The sequence below is a fragment of the Arachis stenosperma genome, chromosome 9 (genome assembly GCF_014773155.1).
Source record: "Arachis stenosperma cultivar V10309 chromosome 9, arast.V10309.gnm1.PFL2, whole genome shotgun sequence".
NCBI lineage: Eukaryota > Viridiplantae > Streptophyta > Magnoliopsida > Fabales > Fabaceae > Arachis > Arachis stenosperma.
In genome coordinates this window covers 1,776,127-1,792,392 of record NC_080385.1, presented here as the reverse complement: position 1 = coordinate 1,792,392, position 16,266 = coordinate 1,776,127, and the positions used below count along the sequence as shown (strand labels likewise).

General features: G+C 33.0%; 1 protein-coding gene across 1 annotated transcript; it reads left to right on the top strand.

Moving 5' to 3' along the window:
* The first annotated feature begins 614 nt into the window (after positions 1-614).
* On the top strand, positions 615-5,889 carry LOC130950990 (auxin-induced protein IAA6-like). The gene is made up of 3 exons (XM_057879594.1): positions 615-1,119; positions 2,791-2,884; positions 5,543-5,889. The coding sequence occupies exons 1-3, from the start codon at positions 747-749 to the stop codon at positions 5,649-5,651; spliced, it is 576 nt and encodes a 191-aa protein (XP_057735577.1). The 5' UTR covers positions 615-746; the 3' UTR covers positions 5,652-5,889.
* The last annotated feature ends 10,377 nt before the right edge of the window (positions 5,890-16,266 follow it).

Genomic DNA, 16,266 nt, shown 5'->3' with positions numbered 1-16,266 from the left:
TTTTATTTAAATAATGGTTGATGATTTGAACATTCTAATAAATGATTTATAACTTTTACAAAATATAGGAGCTAAAGTCCGTCCATATAATAATATAACATCAACAAATTTCATTAAAGAAAAAAGAAAAGAAAAATTATGGAAAATAATATATATAGTTTTATGACTAAATGAAAATAATTTATTAAAAAAAAAAAATCTAGATATTGATATTACACATAAACATACATATATAAGGGATTCTATATACATGATGCACCTTCTTCATGTAACCCTCGCTAAAGGTAATAATTTATTGCACAGAACCCCCTCAATGAAGCAAATCACATGGCATGTTCCTAGTCATCTAATCGAACGGCCACGATCGAATCGAAATTAATCACAAATCATCAACAGCCGTTAGATGTGTCCTATGTATCCAATTTAATTAGTGCTGGCCTGTATTGGGTTTGGTTTTGTTTAGGGAACAATCTGTCCCCACAATTGTTTCTCATGTGACCGACAATTTCCCATTCCTTGACCTGTCTTTGCTCCCACTATGTCCTTTCCTTTCTCATTTTATATATACAATCACTAAGCTTATGTTAATTTATATCATATATATATAACACTAAGTTCTTTCTTCATTCTTAGGCAAAAAGCATTGTTTCTTCACTATATATATTTTCTTATCAAAACAAGAGGGGAGGAGAAAAAAAATTATTCTCAAAATACAAAAGAGTTTAATTTTGATATACTGATCGAGTATGGCCAGAGAAGGTCTCGGACTTGAAATCACGGAGCTAAGGTTAGGTTTACCCGGAGAGCCTAAAAGTTTGGTGAGTATTAATAAGAATGAGAAGAAGAGAATGTTTTCGGAGATTGATGGTAATGGTGATAACGAGAAGAAGAGTAACACTGGAGGCAACCTGAAGACTACTGAGTCGAAGGCTCAGGTCGTAGGGTGGCCTCCAGTGTGCTCGTACCGGAAGAAGAACAGCATGAATGAGACTACAAAGATGTATGTGAAGGTTAGCATGGATGGTGCTCCTTTCTTGAGGAAAATTGATTTGGGAATGCATAAGGGATACTCTGAGTTAGCCTTGGCCTTGGAGAAGCTCTTTGGTTGCTATGGAATGGGTGAGTTTTTATTTTAATTTGCATTATCATTACATTATTTTTCTTGAACTATTATATATATAGCTTTCTTATTGTTTGTTACATTACATGATGTTTTCAATTTTCATGATATAAAAATAGGGTAAACATGCTTAAGTAATAATCAAGACATGCAAAAATATATATAGAGGAGGATTAGGTAGTATATATATTTGATTTTATGAAAAAACTGGGTTTTCTTTTCAGTTTCTACCTTAATTTCTAGTTTTCCTTTATTGATTTTTTTTTTCAGAATTCATATATAAAAAAATTAAAAAGATTTCTTTTAAAAAACAAAAGAGAGAATAATATTCTGGGTTTTTTTATTATTTATTTCATAAAATTTTAAAAATAAAACAGATAAAAAAAAAAAAGGAACAGATAATAAAAACACTGACTGTAATATTATATGGAGTAGTGCACGCTTGAACTATATAATGGTAATTTTTTGTATATGCTTGCCTTGACTTAAATACATGAGATTTAAATAAGTTAACAATTTAACATATCCCGTGATCTTGCCTTAACTAGAAAGAAACTAGTGTAAATTACTTATAATATTTTTCTAATATATATATATATATATATATATATATATATATATATATATATTATATATCTTAGTTTCTTTATGTTGATCATGATGATGAGGACCACATAGGCATAGATCGTGGACCTTATACTAATTACTGTATTAATAAGGGTAATTAGCAACACGAGAAGGACTATAAGTAACACTTTCCATTAATCCTTTAGTACTATGTAATATACATAATAGAATAAAAGGCTTTTTTAGTTATTCTTAAAGCGTTACGTGTATTCTATATATGTAAGTCAACATATATAACTTCACGGTAGATTAATATGCTAATTATATAAGTCAAATCTATATTGACCGGCATATATTATGGAATATAAACATAAGGATCTTGAAGAATATTTTGTGTAATGTTAATAATAAGCATAGAAAAAATATAATTGTCGAGTTATAGTTCAAATGTCATAATTTTTCTATGCTTGAACTTGTAATTTTTGAGTAAATATGAAAAGACTATGTTATTTGAGTTATAGTTCGATAACAATTTCATTTTTAATTTAAAAAAATAACAAAAATATAATTAATTAGTAATAGCAAAATAATTTAAAAAATTATACATAGATCAATAATCAGTTAGATATACAATAAAATTAATTATCAGTATAAAATATATATTAAATATATATTAAATTATATATATTTATATAAAATTATATAGTAATTAATTTTAATAGTTGATTTTAATGTATAAATAATATTATAATTAAAGAAGGACAAAAGTGGGACAACAATTATAATTAGTATGTTTAATAATAATTAGACATTCTCCTTATAATTAGGTGATGGCGTGCATATATATATATAAAGCTGAAGTGGCAAGTAATCATCTCATATACAAAAGAATTTATGCACACTGGATTATGTTGTATATAATAATGATACTAATACTAATTAACTATTCATAAGCACTCAATTAGAATGTGATTAAAGGTAATAAGGGAACCAAACATATAAATTATAAACACATCAAAAAGCATATATATAGAATAATGACACAATTAAACATTTTGGTTTATGAAAAAAAAAATAAATTAAATGATTATATATGTCGGCAGGGGAAGCATTGAAGGATCCAGAGAACTGTGAACACGTTCCCATTTATGAGGACAAAGAGGGTGATTGGATGCTTGTTGGAGATGTTCCTTGGGAGTAAGTCCCTAATTATTATTATGACCCTTAATTTAATTAGCTTCCTTCTAATTTTATTTTGTTATATCTATATTGTTAGATCTGTTATTTTTATTTATTATATTGCAATATCAAACAAATATAAATATATTTTTTATTACAATAATATTAAAAAAAACCGTCAAAATTTATTTTATTTAATATTTTTTAATTATTATTAAAATTAATAAATATTAAATAAAATAAATTTTAATTATTTTTAGTTATTTTTTTTTTGTTGTCAAATATTTTTATTTTTATTTTATGAAATAATGTGAATATACTTTTGATATACAATATGAAATAAATTAAAGACTAAACATAAAAATAAAAAAAAATTATTCTCTTAATCAAATTTTTTATAAGCATTCTTCCACTTGCTAAACAAAAGGAAAATTATTTTCAAGATTTCAAAACATGCATATATTACTTCATTTACATTTTTATTTATTTAATATTTATTTTTTAAAAAAAAATAGTATTATATATATTGTATTTTTTTCTTATGGGATAATAATAGAGGGATTTGACTAATTAATATTTTAATTTTTAAGAACAGTACTTGTTATAGGTTATAAATTAATATGCTTAGATATTATATTGAATTTAAATACATTGATTAAAAATATATTATAGAGAGGGTTCAAATTATCCTAAAAAGCACACAAAAAATGGAACAATTTCCTGAATTTTGGGTGGAGGGATCTAAGTATGTCTGAGACAAGTGATAATCTTGAAAGATACAAGCCAAGTAAACCACCAAAATCTTTTGTCTACTGTTATAGAGTCAGCTTCAATCATCCACTAATACCAACAACTATGTTCCATTTCTTGAATTCAATAATTCTATTTGCTATTTAGAAATTAGAATATAAATTTCGGTTACTTAATTCTGATGTCTAGCTTCTTCTTCTTCTTTTTTTTTTTTAATTTGGTCAATTGCCATTATTGTGTTATTGGTGGTGCTTAATTAGGTTTAATTACTCAACTACTAATTAAAGATGCATGCCTGATTACAACCTAATCAATTATCAACTAAACTATTTGTCCCAAAATTATTAATTAAAAGTAACAATTAATGAATGTTAAATAAAATAAATTTTAATTTTTTTTTCTCTTTAATATTATTGTATTTAACTCAGAAGATGAGTTTGCCAAAATCATTTTGTAGCAAAATTCATAGGATTTTGTAGTTCTTATGTTTTCTATTTCCATGTCATGAAAACAGTGAATAAAATTTTAGTTGGCATTTGTTATAAGAAATTTTAATTTATTTTTGAAAATTGTCCATGAATATATATTATTTCTATGTTTGTTTTAATTTTTAGAAATAATTTATCTATAAGAAAAATTTATTGTCAAAACTCGAAATTGTTATGTCATCCAAAAAAATGAATATTTGAGAGTTTCATGTTAGCATATAAAATTACTAATATATTTCTTAACTGTTATATTTCTGGAAAAAGAATTCTTCTATTTATTGATATGGGGGTATTTTGATAATTAAAGATCTATTCCTAAAAATATGTATAATAAAACAAACAAAATTGTAATTTATTATTGGAAATACTAAAAATAATTTCCAATAATTTGTACTATTAAACAAATAAATCTTTTTTATAATAGTCAAAAATAATATTCTTGAAATTATAATTTCTCGGAATATATTTTTTAACCCTGAAAACAAATGCTCTCTTAAAATTTTAATAACTAATAATAGTTAGAAAAACTCCAAATAATTTCAAATAATTTTAAATTCAAAATTTTATACATTTATATTAATATTTTTTCAGATTTAGAATGAAAGAATGAAATTAAAATTACAAAAAAATATTATTCCGAAAAAGATAAAACAGAAAATTAAACGAACCAAAATAAAAACAACCTTTTTGAACTGAAAAATTCAACAACTTTTTTAAAACCTGAAAATTAAACAACTTTTTAAACTTTCAAATTAAATTTCCCCCTTCCCCTTCCCCATTTTTTAAGCTTGAGCTTGAGAGTAGTAGAAAATTTTTATGAATATTTATTTATTTATTTTAACCGACAATATATCTTGGACCCCATATAACCGACATGCGTGAATAATCCCTCGTTATAATGTTGAATACATCAAATTGAGAATGGAGAAACAATCATTCATAATGGGGTACTCTGAAAAAGCCATAGCCATTATTTTTAGATTGGATGCACCAAAGTAATAAACAGAATATTTAAATAAAGCTTCTTAGTTGGCCACATTTCCAAGAATAATAATTGTCTCCATCAATAATTATATGGACTTTTCAAACACCAACAAATTAAACATAAATAAGTATTCCTAAATAATCATTATGATTATTATAGTGTGAAAATTCATGTACAATAGACTTCTCGTAAAATTGATAGTTGAGAATCGTTAAATTTAAATTTAGTTAAATCAGTCAAATTATCTAACAACTCTTCATTGTTAACTTCACGTGAAGTCGACAGTACCTAAATTTCCACTTTATTATAATTATTTACTATGTTCATTTTTGTTTGAAGTTGAAATAATAATATTATTCCTTTTTCATATGTTAAAATTATTATATATGAAAATATATAGTATTGAAAAAATAATGTGATTATATTAATCATGGAGGTAATTTAATTTTGCAGAATGTTTATGGAATCATGCAAGAGGCTTAGGATTATGAAGAGATCAGATGCGTGGCAAATTGAAAAGACATATATAGAGATAGATGAAATTAAAGAAAAAAATGTTTAGTCTTCTAATTAATTATTAATGTTGTTGTGCACGTTTTGATGATCATGATTATTATTATTTTATTATTATTTTATATTTGTGTTTTCGTTTCTTTTATATTATATTGAGGAAATTAAGCATGCCTTTATTTTTATATATATAGCTTGAAGCCTTGAATTGATGTACAACTATGAATCAAACTTCTGTTTATGTATTAAGACTTAATGATATGTACTTAAATAGGAAACTCGTCGTTTTAGCTAGATTATTAATTAATGTTATTGTTGTGCCATGTTTTTTTGTTCGATAATCTTCATTAAGGGTTATGATCATCTTTTTCACTTGATTATATATCCTTTGCTTATTATGATATTCATTATAACTAAGATTCTGTTGTCTTTGTAATTGTAAACATATTTTTATTACCAAACGAACAATTTTTATTAGAGTTGTTAGAGATGTAATTATTTGTGTATTTTTTTTATTAGTTTAAAGTTTTAAGAAAATAATATAATAATATAGTATCAAAGATTTCATAATTAAAATATTTAAAATTCAACCGTCATTGACTTTTTTTAAAAAAATTAACATAAGATGAATAAAAAAATTTATACAAATCCATAAAAAAATCTTAAATAAAAAAAAACGTGATAGAACTATAATTAATGATGTTTTCAGTGGCTAAGAGAAGGGGGGGTTGAATCTTAGCCCCCTTTTTCGCTTGCTGATACTTGCTGGACTTTAGATGAGACTTTTCTGTTTTATCTCGTCCCTAGTCACGAGACATTTTCATTTTGTCTCGTCACTTGGCATGAGATATTTTTGATGCTGCATCTTGAATAATAAAAACAGAATTGAAGTAGGAGAGAGAGAGAAGATGACGCCCAGATATATCCTGGTTCAGCTGCTAAGTGCAGTGCAGCCTACATCCAGTCTCCATCACAACAATGATGGAATTTCACTATAATCATCCAGATTACAACTTGTAAAGTGCTAACCCAACTTACAAGGGGATTCCCACAGAATCATGAAACACAACACAGATGTACAAAGGAACTCTAAGACATCTAGGGCTTTTTCTTTTAATTTTGCACTCTCTGCCTTTTTCCGCTCTATGGCTTTTTCTTACAAACCTCACTGTTTGCCTTTTTCCATGAGACTCAAGACATGACAAAATTAAACAGAAAAATACTAAACAGAAAACATTGAAGGAGAAGAGAACTACTAGCTTAGGAAGCTCTGAGAACTCTGTGCCTTGCACTCTCAAATCTTACTCTTTTTCTTGATTCAAACCATGACTGTTCACCTCTTTTATAAAGAAGTGACGCCTTCACAGTTTGAAAACCAGACCCAAGCTCAGCTTCTTTTCCTTCAACAAAAACCGGTTCGGCCATACAGAGAGAAGAGGTGACACATGCAAAAACCAACATGGAAATACCTCTAGTCCTTCCTTGGTCACCACTCTTCATCAATCCGAGCGCTCCATCCTTGGCTTCCTCTCCAAGATGGATTTCTGGCCCTTGATGCTTCATGATGATGATGACTTCTTCTGCTTCAACTTCTGCCTTCAACCATCACTTCGCCACTCTAGCTACTCCCTGTGGTGGTTGATCAGAAACGAAGACAAGTCACGCCTCCAAGATCTTTCTGCTGGCCGAATCTTCATCTTCCTTTTTTGGGTATGGAGGATCCGAGATTACCTCACCAAATCTTACCATATTTGGTGACAATCTCAGCCACAACATACTTTTGATTTTCTTTTTCGTGCCATCATCATGATGGTCTTGTAGCTTGTTCTCCCTTCCTTTCGGTAGCTTACATTTGCTTCCATGGCTACCAATACTTTCTGTGTATTAACCGAAGAGAGAAGAAGAAAGAGATGAGAGAGAAGAGAGAGAAATTGAACATTGACTAAAGCAAGATTGATGAAGCAAAATAAGTGTTCACTTCCCTTTACTGAGTAACGTGTAGCTCAATGATGTCCATCAAATCAAAGTCACTCATATTCTCTCTCATAGTTCCCATGCAATATATTGTAATTAAATGAATTTTGGAATCCATCTAATGTTTGAATCTTTGGATCCGTTGAAGGCAATTTTGCTTTCTTCCTTCTTTGGTTTCGGATCATGCATGAAGAACTCTTGTAAAATATGGGCTTGATTGCAACAATATTTGATCTTGGCCCATTAATAACATTTGCTTTCCTGATAAGATTTGGAGCATGCATAAAACAAATGGAAAGCATGTGATCCACTTGGGCTTAGAGCAATCAAAATCATTTGGGCCCAAGCAACATTAAAACAGCCATTTTCAATTTATTATCAAAACCAAGGCTGAATGTAAATTGGGCTGGCACCATTTTCCTTTTTATTTCGGCCCAATTTAATTCCTGCAATACAAAATTATCAATTAGCATATAATCAACTAACATTATTAATAATTTTGTAATTATATATTTTAACAATGTTTGTTCATCACAAAAATTAATTTGGAGTTTTCCAAACTCATCAATCTCCCCCTTGATGACAAACATTATTAAAATTGAAATGGAAAGAAATTAAATATTAGAGTACAAGTACTCCCTTTGAGAATTGAATTTCTTCCCTTTCCAAATGTTACATGGCTCCCCCTCAATATGTGCTACTATACCAAGGGAAGCATAAAACCTGTAACAATCAAGCTTCAAAATAACAATGTTATTCAACATATTTGTTTGAAAATGTTGAATGCTTGATCTATGAGCAGAGTTTGGTGATAATCAAAAACTTATTTGTTATCATAATTGATTTTCTGCTCAAAACATTAACAAAAAATCCAAACATTTTCCTTTTCAATATATCAGAGCAAAATAACATAAGGAAAATATTTGTAAAGCAGAATAAGGCAGTTTTTGACGCTTTATACAATTTTTAGAGGAACTGCCAAAAATACATTTTCAAGACAATAAGGCTATCAATAATTGATCAATCAGCAGGGCATAAAAATCAAGCATAGCTATAAACCAGATGCCAAATCAAAGTAATCAAAACATGATAAGCCAAATTCAGTTGGAACAATGCAAATATTATCATCAAATAACATGCATCTTTTGAACAAGAGAGATCATGAATTTTCAAAGTTGAAAATTTCATCTCTGTTCTTATTCTTCTCATCCCCTGTTTTTCTTTGTTTCCAATTTCAATTTTGGAAACATATTTTCCTCCCCCTTTTGTCATCATGGGGGGACACCTGCACAAAACATGATGGATAGCACAACATGGACATGAGTGTTTGACAGTATCACAGAGCAGGGAGTTTGAAGTTACGCTCATACAAAAAACAAAAAGAAGGATTGAGCCTACTTAAGCCAATATCAAATAAAATAAATACTAATCATCAGACAGATTGTAATCAGAATCTGCAGCATCTTCCTCACTGGCAGCGCCCAGATCTTTTTCCAGATTTTCCAGCATCATACCCACTCGCTCTTTGCATCTGCCTCATGCACGTTCATTTTCATAGGCTAGCTTTCGAGCAGCTCTATGGAATTGAATCATGAGAGTGGACATGTTAGAGAATTCAGTGAGGATTTCCCTTGATGACTCAGTTCCCTTAGAAGATTCAAGCTGACTTTCTAGATCACTATCCATAGGCATCGGTTTCTTGCTCTTTGTCCCTTTTACCGCACCACCACCTTTGATCATGGAAGTTTTGTTCTCCACATCCTCATTGGTTAAATCTACCTTATAGTACTCAAAAATACACGTGAGAAACATTCCATAAGGTAAATTAGCCTTTTTTGTACTTCTTACAGAGTCCCACATATGTCTGATCATAAGGTATGCAAATGAAATAGGAGTAGAAGTAACAAGAGCAAAGATTATCAAGGAATCAGATACAGTTACCCTATTGTGTGAACCACTCTGTGGAGTTAGAATGAGGGTAATGATGCGATGCAGCAAAGAATTGGTTGGTCCAAGGGCTTTATGAGTAGGGACCGTGCCATCTAATCCAGACATGTTTGCGCAAATATGGAAGAGAATCTGCTTGTAAGTCATCCCAATATGATCATCCCATTTGTCATTCATGTACACTCTTGGTCCCTCGTCCGTGTATCCAAGGGCAGCACTGAGAGTTTCTGAGTTCAGAACCATATGCACATGTTTCACATAAGAGTGAAGAGCACCGTCAATCATTCTGAGGTTTGCATAAAATTGCCGAACCAGTTTCGGGTACACCATTTTGTGAATGTGTAGCAGAGGAGTCCACTTGATGTTATCAAACAGTGGTTGCAAGATAATTCCTTTTGTTGACAGATAATCAAGATTTACCAGATAGGAGAGACAGATATGCCTCTTCTCCAGAATTTCTTGATGAAATTCATAACATGCACAATTCAGGAATCTGGATGGATCAAAGTGAGAATGAGGCTTGTTGAACTTGTTCTTGAACTCCAGTGACTCGAGATTGGCTGGTTCCCTGGTGTCATGGAACACGAAACCTTTGGGCTTCTGAGAGCTTTTTCTTGATGGTGTTGGGGTTGCCTTCTTGGGTGACCGCGGTGGTGGAGATGGAACGGGAGATGTCTGTGACGATTCTTCATCAACGCTGGGCTCTTTATTTTTGCCACGGCCAGAACTCTTGTGAGCAATCTTCTTTCTCATGGTGGATGTTGGTTTGGCCGATTGAGAGGGAGAGGAAGAGGATGTAGAGTGAATGTGAATATGAGTGTGTGTTTGTGGGGTGAACGGTTTTTGAGAGAGATTGATTCTTCCACTTTTTCTTGAAGCGGTTTTCTTTTTCATTATGGAGAGAGATAATGGTGGTGGAAGAAGAAAGGTTGGCCGAAGGTGAGAAGTGAAGGGAGGTTAAGAGAGCATTAAATGTTGATTGGAGAGAGAATGATGGGAGTGGTTAATGATCATTATGTGCGGTTATTACCCAAGGCGGTTTCCCAAGAATTTGAAAAGAAGGTTCCTTGAATCAAGGGATTAGTTGGAGAGAGAAAGATTTGATTTGACATTAACTACTTCCAATGAGATTTGAAATGACACTCAAAAGATTTGATCATCATAAAGTGAGGAGTCATTAAAAATTCAATGAGAGGTCAAACTTGATTATGTGGGCCCATTAAAGTCTGCGCAGTCTCCCCCTGAATCATGGCCCATTCAACACAACCTGAAATTTGTCTCCTGCTTTCCTACGAGACAAAACCGCACAGAATCAAAAAGTTCACAAATTTTCAACAGAACTTAATTCTATCATTCCCAAACTGTTTCTTAAGGTGCAGAATCTATCTTCACAGAGGGGTTTTGTAAAAATATCAGCAAGTTGTTCTTCAGATTTTACAAATTGAATATCAATAGTACCCTTTTGCACATGTTCCCTAATGAAATGATATTTAATTTCAATGTGCTTTGTTCTTGAGTGCAAAACAGGATTTTTTGAAATATTTATTGCACTCATGTTATCACAAAATAAGGGTATGCTATTGATCTTTAATTTGTAATCTTCCAATTGAGTTTTTAACCAAATTAATTGAGAACAACAAGCAGATGCGGATATATATTCAGCTTCAGCTGTGGATAGAGCCACTGTGGCTTGTTTCTTGCTTGACCACATGTTGAGTGAGCTTCCAAGGAAGCAACACATGCCCGAAGTGCTCCTTCTATCCACTCGATCTCCCGCATAATCTGCATCACAAAACCCTACTGCACAAAAATCATCAGATTTTGGATACCATAAACCATAATCACATGTTCCCTTAATGTATCTAATGATGCGTTTAACAGCCGTTAAATGGGATTCTTTTGGGTGAGATTGAAATCTTGAACATACACCCACACTTTGAACAATATCCGGTCTAGAGGATGTAAGATACATTAGTGAACCAATCATTCCTCTATACCGTGTTTCATCCACATCTAGGCCATCATCATCTTTATCAAGTTTAGTATTAGGATGCATTGGTGTTCCCATTGATTTGGAATTTTCTAAGCCAAATTTCTTTATCAATTCTTTAGCATACTTGCCTTGGTGAATGAATGTACCACTAGGAGTTTGTTTAATTTGGAGGCCAAGAAAGAAGGTTAGCTCTCCCATTAAACTCATTTCAAACTCACTAGTCATGAGTTTTCCAAACTCTTCACACAAGGTCTCATTGGCTGATCCAAACACAATATCATCCACATAAACTTGAACAAGAAGAATGTCATCATTAGAAACTTTAATGAACAAAGTAGTGTCGGTGGTTCCCCTTTGAAAATGATTTTCTAATAAGAAGGCACTAAGCCTTTCATACCAAGCTCTAGGAGCTTGTCTAAGGCCATAAAGAGCCTTTGAAAGTTTAAAAACATGATTAGGAAAATCTTTATGTTCAAAACCGGGGGGTTGAGCCACATACACTTCTCTATCAATAAAGCCATTAAGGAAAGCACATTTAACATCCATTTGAAACATTTTAAAACCTTTATGGGCAGCATAGGCAAGAAGCAACCTAATTGCTTCCATTCTAGCTACCGGAGCAAAAGACTCATCAAAATCTATTCCCTCTTCTTGATCGTAACCTTGGGCCACTAATCTAGCCTTGTTACGAACAACTTGTCCATCCTCACCAAGTTTATTTTTGAAAACCCACTTAGTACCCGTTACCTTCTTACCATCCGGATGAGGTACTAAAGTCCAAACCTTATTCTTGTCAAATTGAGCAAGCTCCTCTTCCATGGCTTTGACCCATGATGGATCTTCAAGAGCTTGTTTGACATTGTTGGGCTCCAATTGTGACAAGAGAGCAAAGTTGCTTGATTCGGTTTGCCTTTTGGTGGAGGATCTTGTGGTTACACCTTGAGAGGGATCACCAATGATGAAATCATGAGGATAGCCCCTCATGGACTTCCATTCTCTGGGCTTTCGGACAGAAGTTGAACTTTGATGAACGTCTGATGGTCTCACTGTTCCAGTTTCTCGTGTCTGCTCAGGAGACAAAATGGAAGTTTCTCCTTCAATCTGACGAGATAAAACAGGGCTGACAGATTCTTCATTCTCCACAGTTTTGGGATTTTCTTTACTTGTTCCATCCTCTTCACAATCTGAATCACTACCCTTTACAATACTGGGAATTAAGTTAGAATCACAAAAGGTAACATGTATGGATTCCTCTATGGTCCTATGCTCTTTGAGATAAACTCTATAAGCCTTGCTTGTGGTGGAATATCCAACAAACATTCCTTCATATGATTTTGGATCAAATTTTCCAAGGTTTTCTTTATTGTTAAGTACAAAGCATTTGCATCCAAAAACATGAAAATACTTAAGATTTGGAGGGGTTCCTTTCCATAGCTCATAAGGAGTTTTCTTTAACCCTTTTCTAATGATTGTTCTATTCAAAATATAACATGCTGTGTTCACAGCTTCAGCCCATAAAAATTTGGGAATTTCATTCTCACATAGCATGGCCCTAGTCATTTCTTGAAGGCTTCGATTCCTTCTTTCAACCACCCCATTTTGTTGGGGGGTTCGAGGGCATGAAAAGTTATGAGAAATCCCTAAGTCATCACAGAATTTTTCAAAATCTTGATTTTCAAATTCTCTTCCGTGATCACTTCTCAAATGGGCAATTTTCAAATCTTTTTCATTTTGAATTTTCTTACAAAGGGTGGAGAAGGCATAGAATGCATCATTCTTATGAGCAAGAAAAAGTACCCAACCAAATCTAGAGTAATCATCTACCACCACAAGACCATAGTGTTTACCTCCTAAACTTTGGGTTCTAGTAGGACCAAAGAGATCAATATGCAACATTTCTAATGGCCTTTTGGTTGAGATTCCATCTTCTATGTCCTAAGCCATTGTAATAAAAAACAACTTTATAAACCTTGTCACCAATCATTCTTTCACCAAAGAAACATTGAATGGGAAAGTGTCCATTTCGATTGCATAGTCTACAAAATCTTGGAGTTGCTGTTTTGTTAAAACAGGTTGGGTCTTGATACTTTGCATTATTTGAAGATGAAGCAATGTTTTCAAAATGTGATTTTTCAGATTTATAAGAACCCAAACCAGCTTTATCATAAAGAGGTTTCTGACTAGCCAAGATTTGATTTAAATTTTCAGAACTTTGGGTGAACTTGGCTAAGTCTTCTTTAAGTCTGTTAACCTCTTTAAGCAACTCTTCATTTTGTTTAAAACAATTCACATATGCAAGAACTGAATGATCACTTTCACAACTTTTAATTTGGGCTCTTAACTGCTTATTCTCTTCAACGAGATCACAAACAGTTTCGGCCTCTCTTACTTTTTCTTTTAGAAAACTGTTTTCAGCTTGAAGAATGGTGACTTGTTGTTCAAGTTCTTGATTTTCCAATAGAAAGCATCTTATTTTTTCAGAAAGGTGGTCTATCATAAGATGAAGATCTTCAGTGTTAGGGTTATGAAAGACTACCTGATCTACATGATCTGCCATAAGACACTGTTGGGACTTGGTTTCTGATTTCTCATCATCATCATCTGAGTCATTTTTCAACTCTTCCCATGAAGCCATTAGTCCTTTCTTCTTTCCTTTTCTTGGCTTTTCTTCCTTCTTTAACTTGGGACAGTCAGATTTGAAGTGTCCTAATTCCTTGCAGTTGAAACAGGTTACTTTGCTAAGATCTTTCTTCGTCCTCCTGGAGCTGCCGCCTTTGCTTTTAAGCTTTGCCATTTTCCAGAATTTTTTTGCAAACAACACAAACTCATTTTCAGAAGAGTTATCACTGGACTCATCATCCAGAGGGTTAGTCACAGAAGAAAATGCAATTCCTTTCTTTTTTGAATCTTTTTTCAAATAGGAATTTTCAAAAGCAAGTAAATTTCCTCTCAAATCATCAAGTGTCATGGAATCTAGGTTGCTACTATCAGAAATAATTAGGGCTTTTGTTTCCCATTCTTTTGTGAGACACCTCAGCACTCTTCTCACTAGCACAGATTCTGAATGTGTGATTCCAAGAGCATCTAAGCCAATAGTGATGGCATTGAACCGTTCGAACAGTTCATTGATGGACTCTCCTTCCTTCATTGTAAACATTTCATATTCCCTGTTTAACATGTCTGTCCGAGTCTTTTTTACAATGGTGGTTCCTTCATGGGTGATTTGCAACTTGTCCCAGATTTCCTTTGCCGTTGTGCATCGTGATACTCGTCGGTACTCCTCAAAGCTGATAGCACAATTGAGCAGATTGGTTGCTTTGGCATTTAACTCCACCTTCTTCCTATCTTCCTCGGTCCAGCTTGCTTCCGGTTTAAGGGAGGTAACCCCTTGAGCATTTGTGGTAGTCGGAAATTTCGGACCCTCCAAGATGATCTTCCAAAGTCTGTAATCTACAGCTTGTACAAATATCTTCATCCTCTCCTTCCAATAGGTATAATTTTTCCCATTGAAAAGAGGAGGTCTGTTGCTTGATTGGCCTTCTGTCAGATTATAAGACACCACATTTGTGCCACTGTTTTCCGCCATTAGGATCTTTACTCCAAGCTGCAAAGCTTGATCTCTTTGAGACCAAGCTCTGATACCAATTGATGGTTTCAGTGGCTAAGAGAAGGGGGGTTGAATCTTAGCCCCCTTTTTCGCTTGCTGATACTTGCTGGACTTTAGATGAGACTTTTCTGTTTTATCTCGTCCCTAGTCACGAGACATTTTCATTTTGTCTCGTCACTTGGCATGAGATATTTTTGATGCTGCATCTTGAATAATAAAAACAGAATTGAAGTAGGAGAGAGAGAGAAGATGACGCCCAGATATATCCTGGTTCAGCTGCTAAGTGCAGTGCAGCCTACATCCAGTCTCCATCACAACAATGATGGAATTTCACTATAATCATCCAGATTACAACTTGTAAAGTGCTAACCCAACTTACAAGGGGATTCCCACAGAATCATGAAACACAACACAGATGTACAAAGGAACTCTAAGACATCTAGGGCTTTTTCTTTTAATTTTGCACTCTCTGCCTTTTTCCGCTCTATGGCTTTTTCTTACAAACCTCACTGTTTGCCTTTTTCCATGAGACTCAAGACATGACAAAATTAAACAGAAAAATACTAAACAGAAAACATTGAAGGAGAAGAGAACTACTAGCTTAGGAAGCTCTGAGAACTCTGTGCCTTGCACTCTCAAATCTTACTCTTTTCCTTGATTCAAACCATGACTGTTCACCTCTTTTATAGAGAAGTGACGCCTTCACAGTTTGAAAACCAGACCCAAGCTCAGCTTCTTTTCCTTCAACAAAAACCGGTTCGGCCATACAGAGAGAAGAGGTGACACATGCAAAAACCAACATGGAAATACCTCTAGTCCTTCCTTGGTCACCACTCTTCATCAATCCGAGCGCTCCATCCTTGGCTTCCTCTCCAAGATGGATTTCTGGCCCTTGATGCTTCATGATGATGATGACTTCTTCTGCTTCAACTTCTGCCTTCAACCATCACTTCGCCACTCTAGCTACTCCCTGTGGTGGTTGATCAGAAACGAAGACAAGTCACGCCTCCAAGATCTTTCTGCTGGCCGAATCTTCATCTTCCTTTTTTGGGTATGGAGGATCCGAGATTACCTCACCAAATCTTACCATATTTGGTGACAATCTCAGCCACAACATACTTTTGATTTTCTTTTTCGTGCCATCAT

Coding starts and splice junctions, on each gene's coding strand:
- LOC130950990 (XM_057879594.1), top strand. CDS start 747: ATGGCCAGAGAAGGTCTCGGACTTGAAATCACGGAGCTAAGGTTAGGT. Junction 1,120..2,790: donor CTTTGGTTGCTATGGAATGG/GTGAGTTTTTAT, acceptor ATATGTCGGCAG/GGGAAGCATTGAAGGATCCA. Junction 2,885..5,542: donor GTTGGAGATGTTCCTTGGGA/GTAAGTCCCTAA, acceptor TTAATTTTGCAG/AATGTTTATGGAATCATGCA.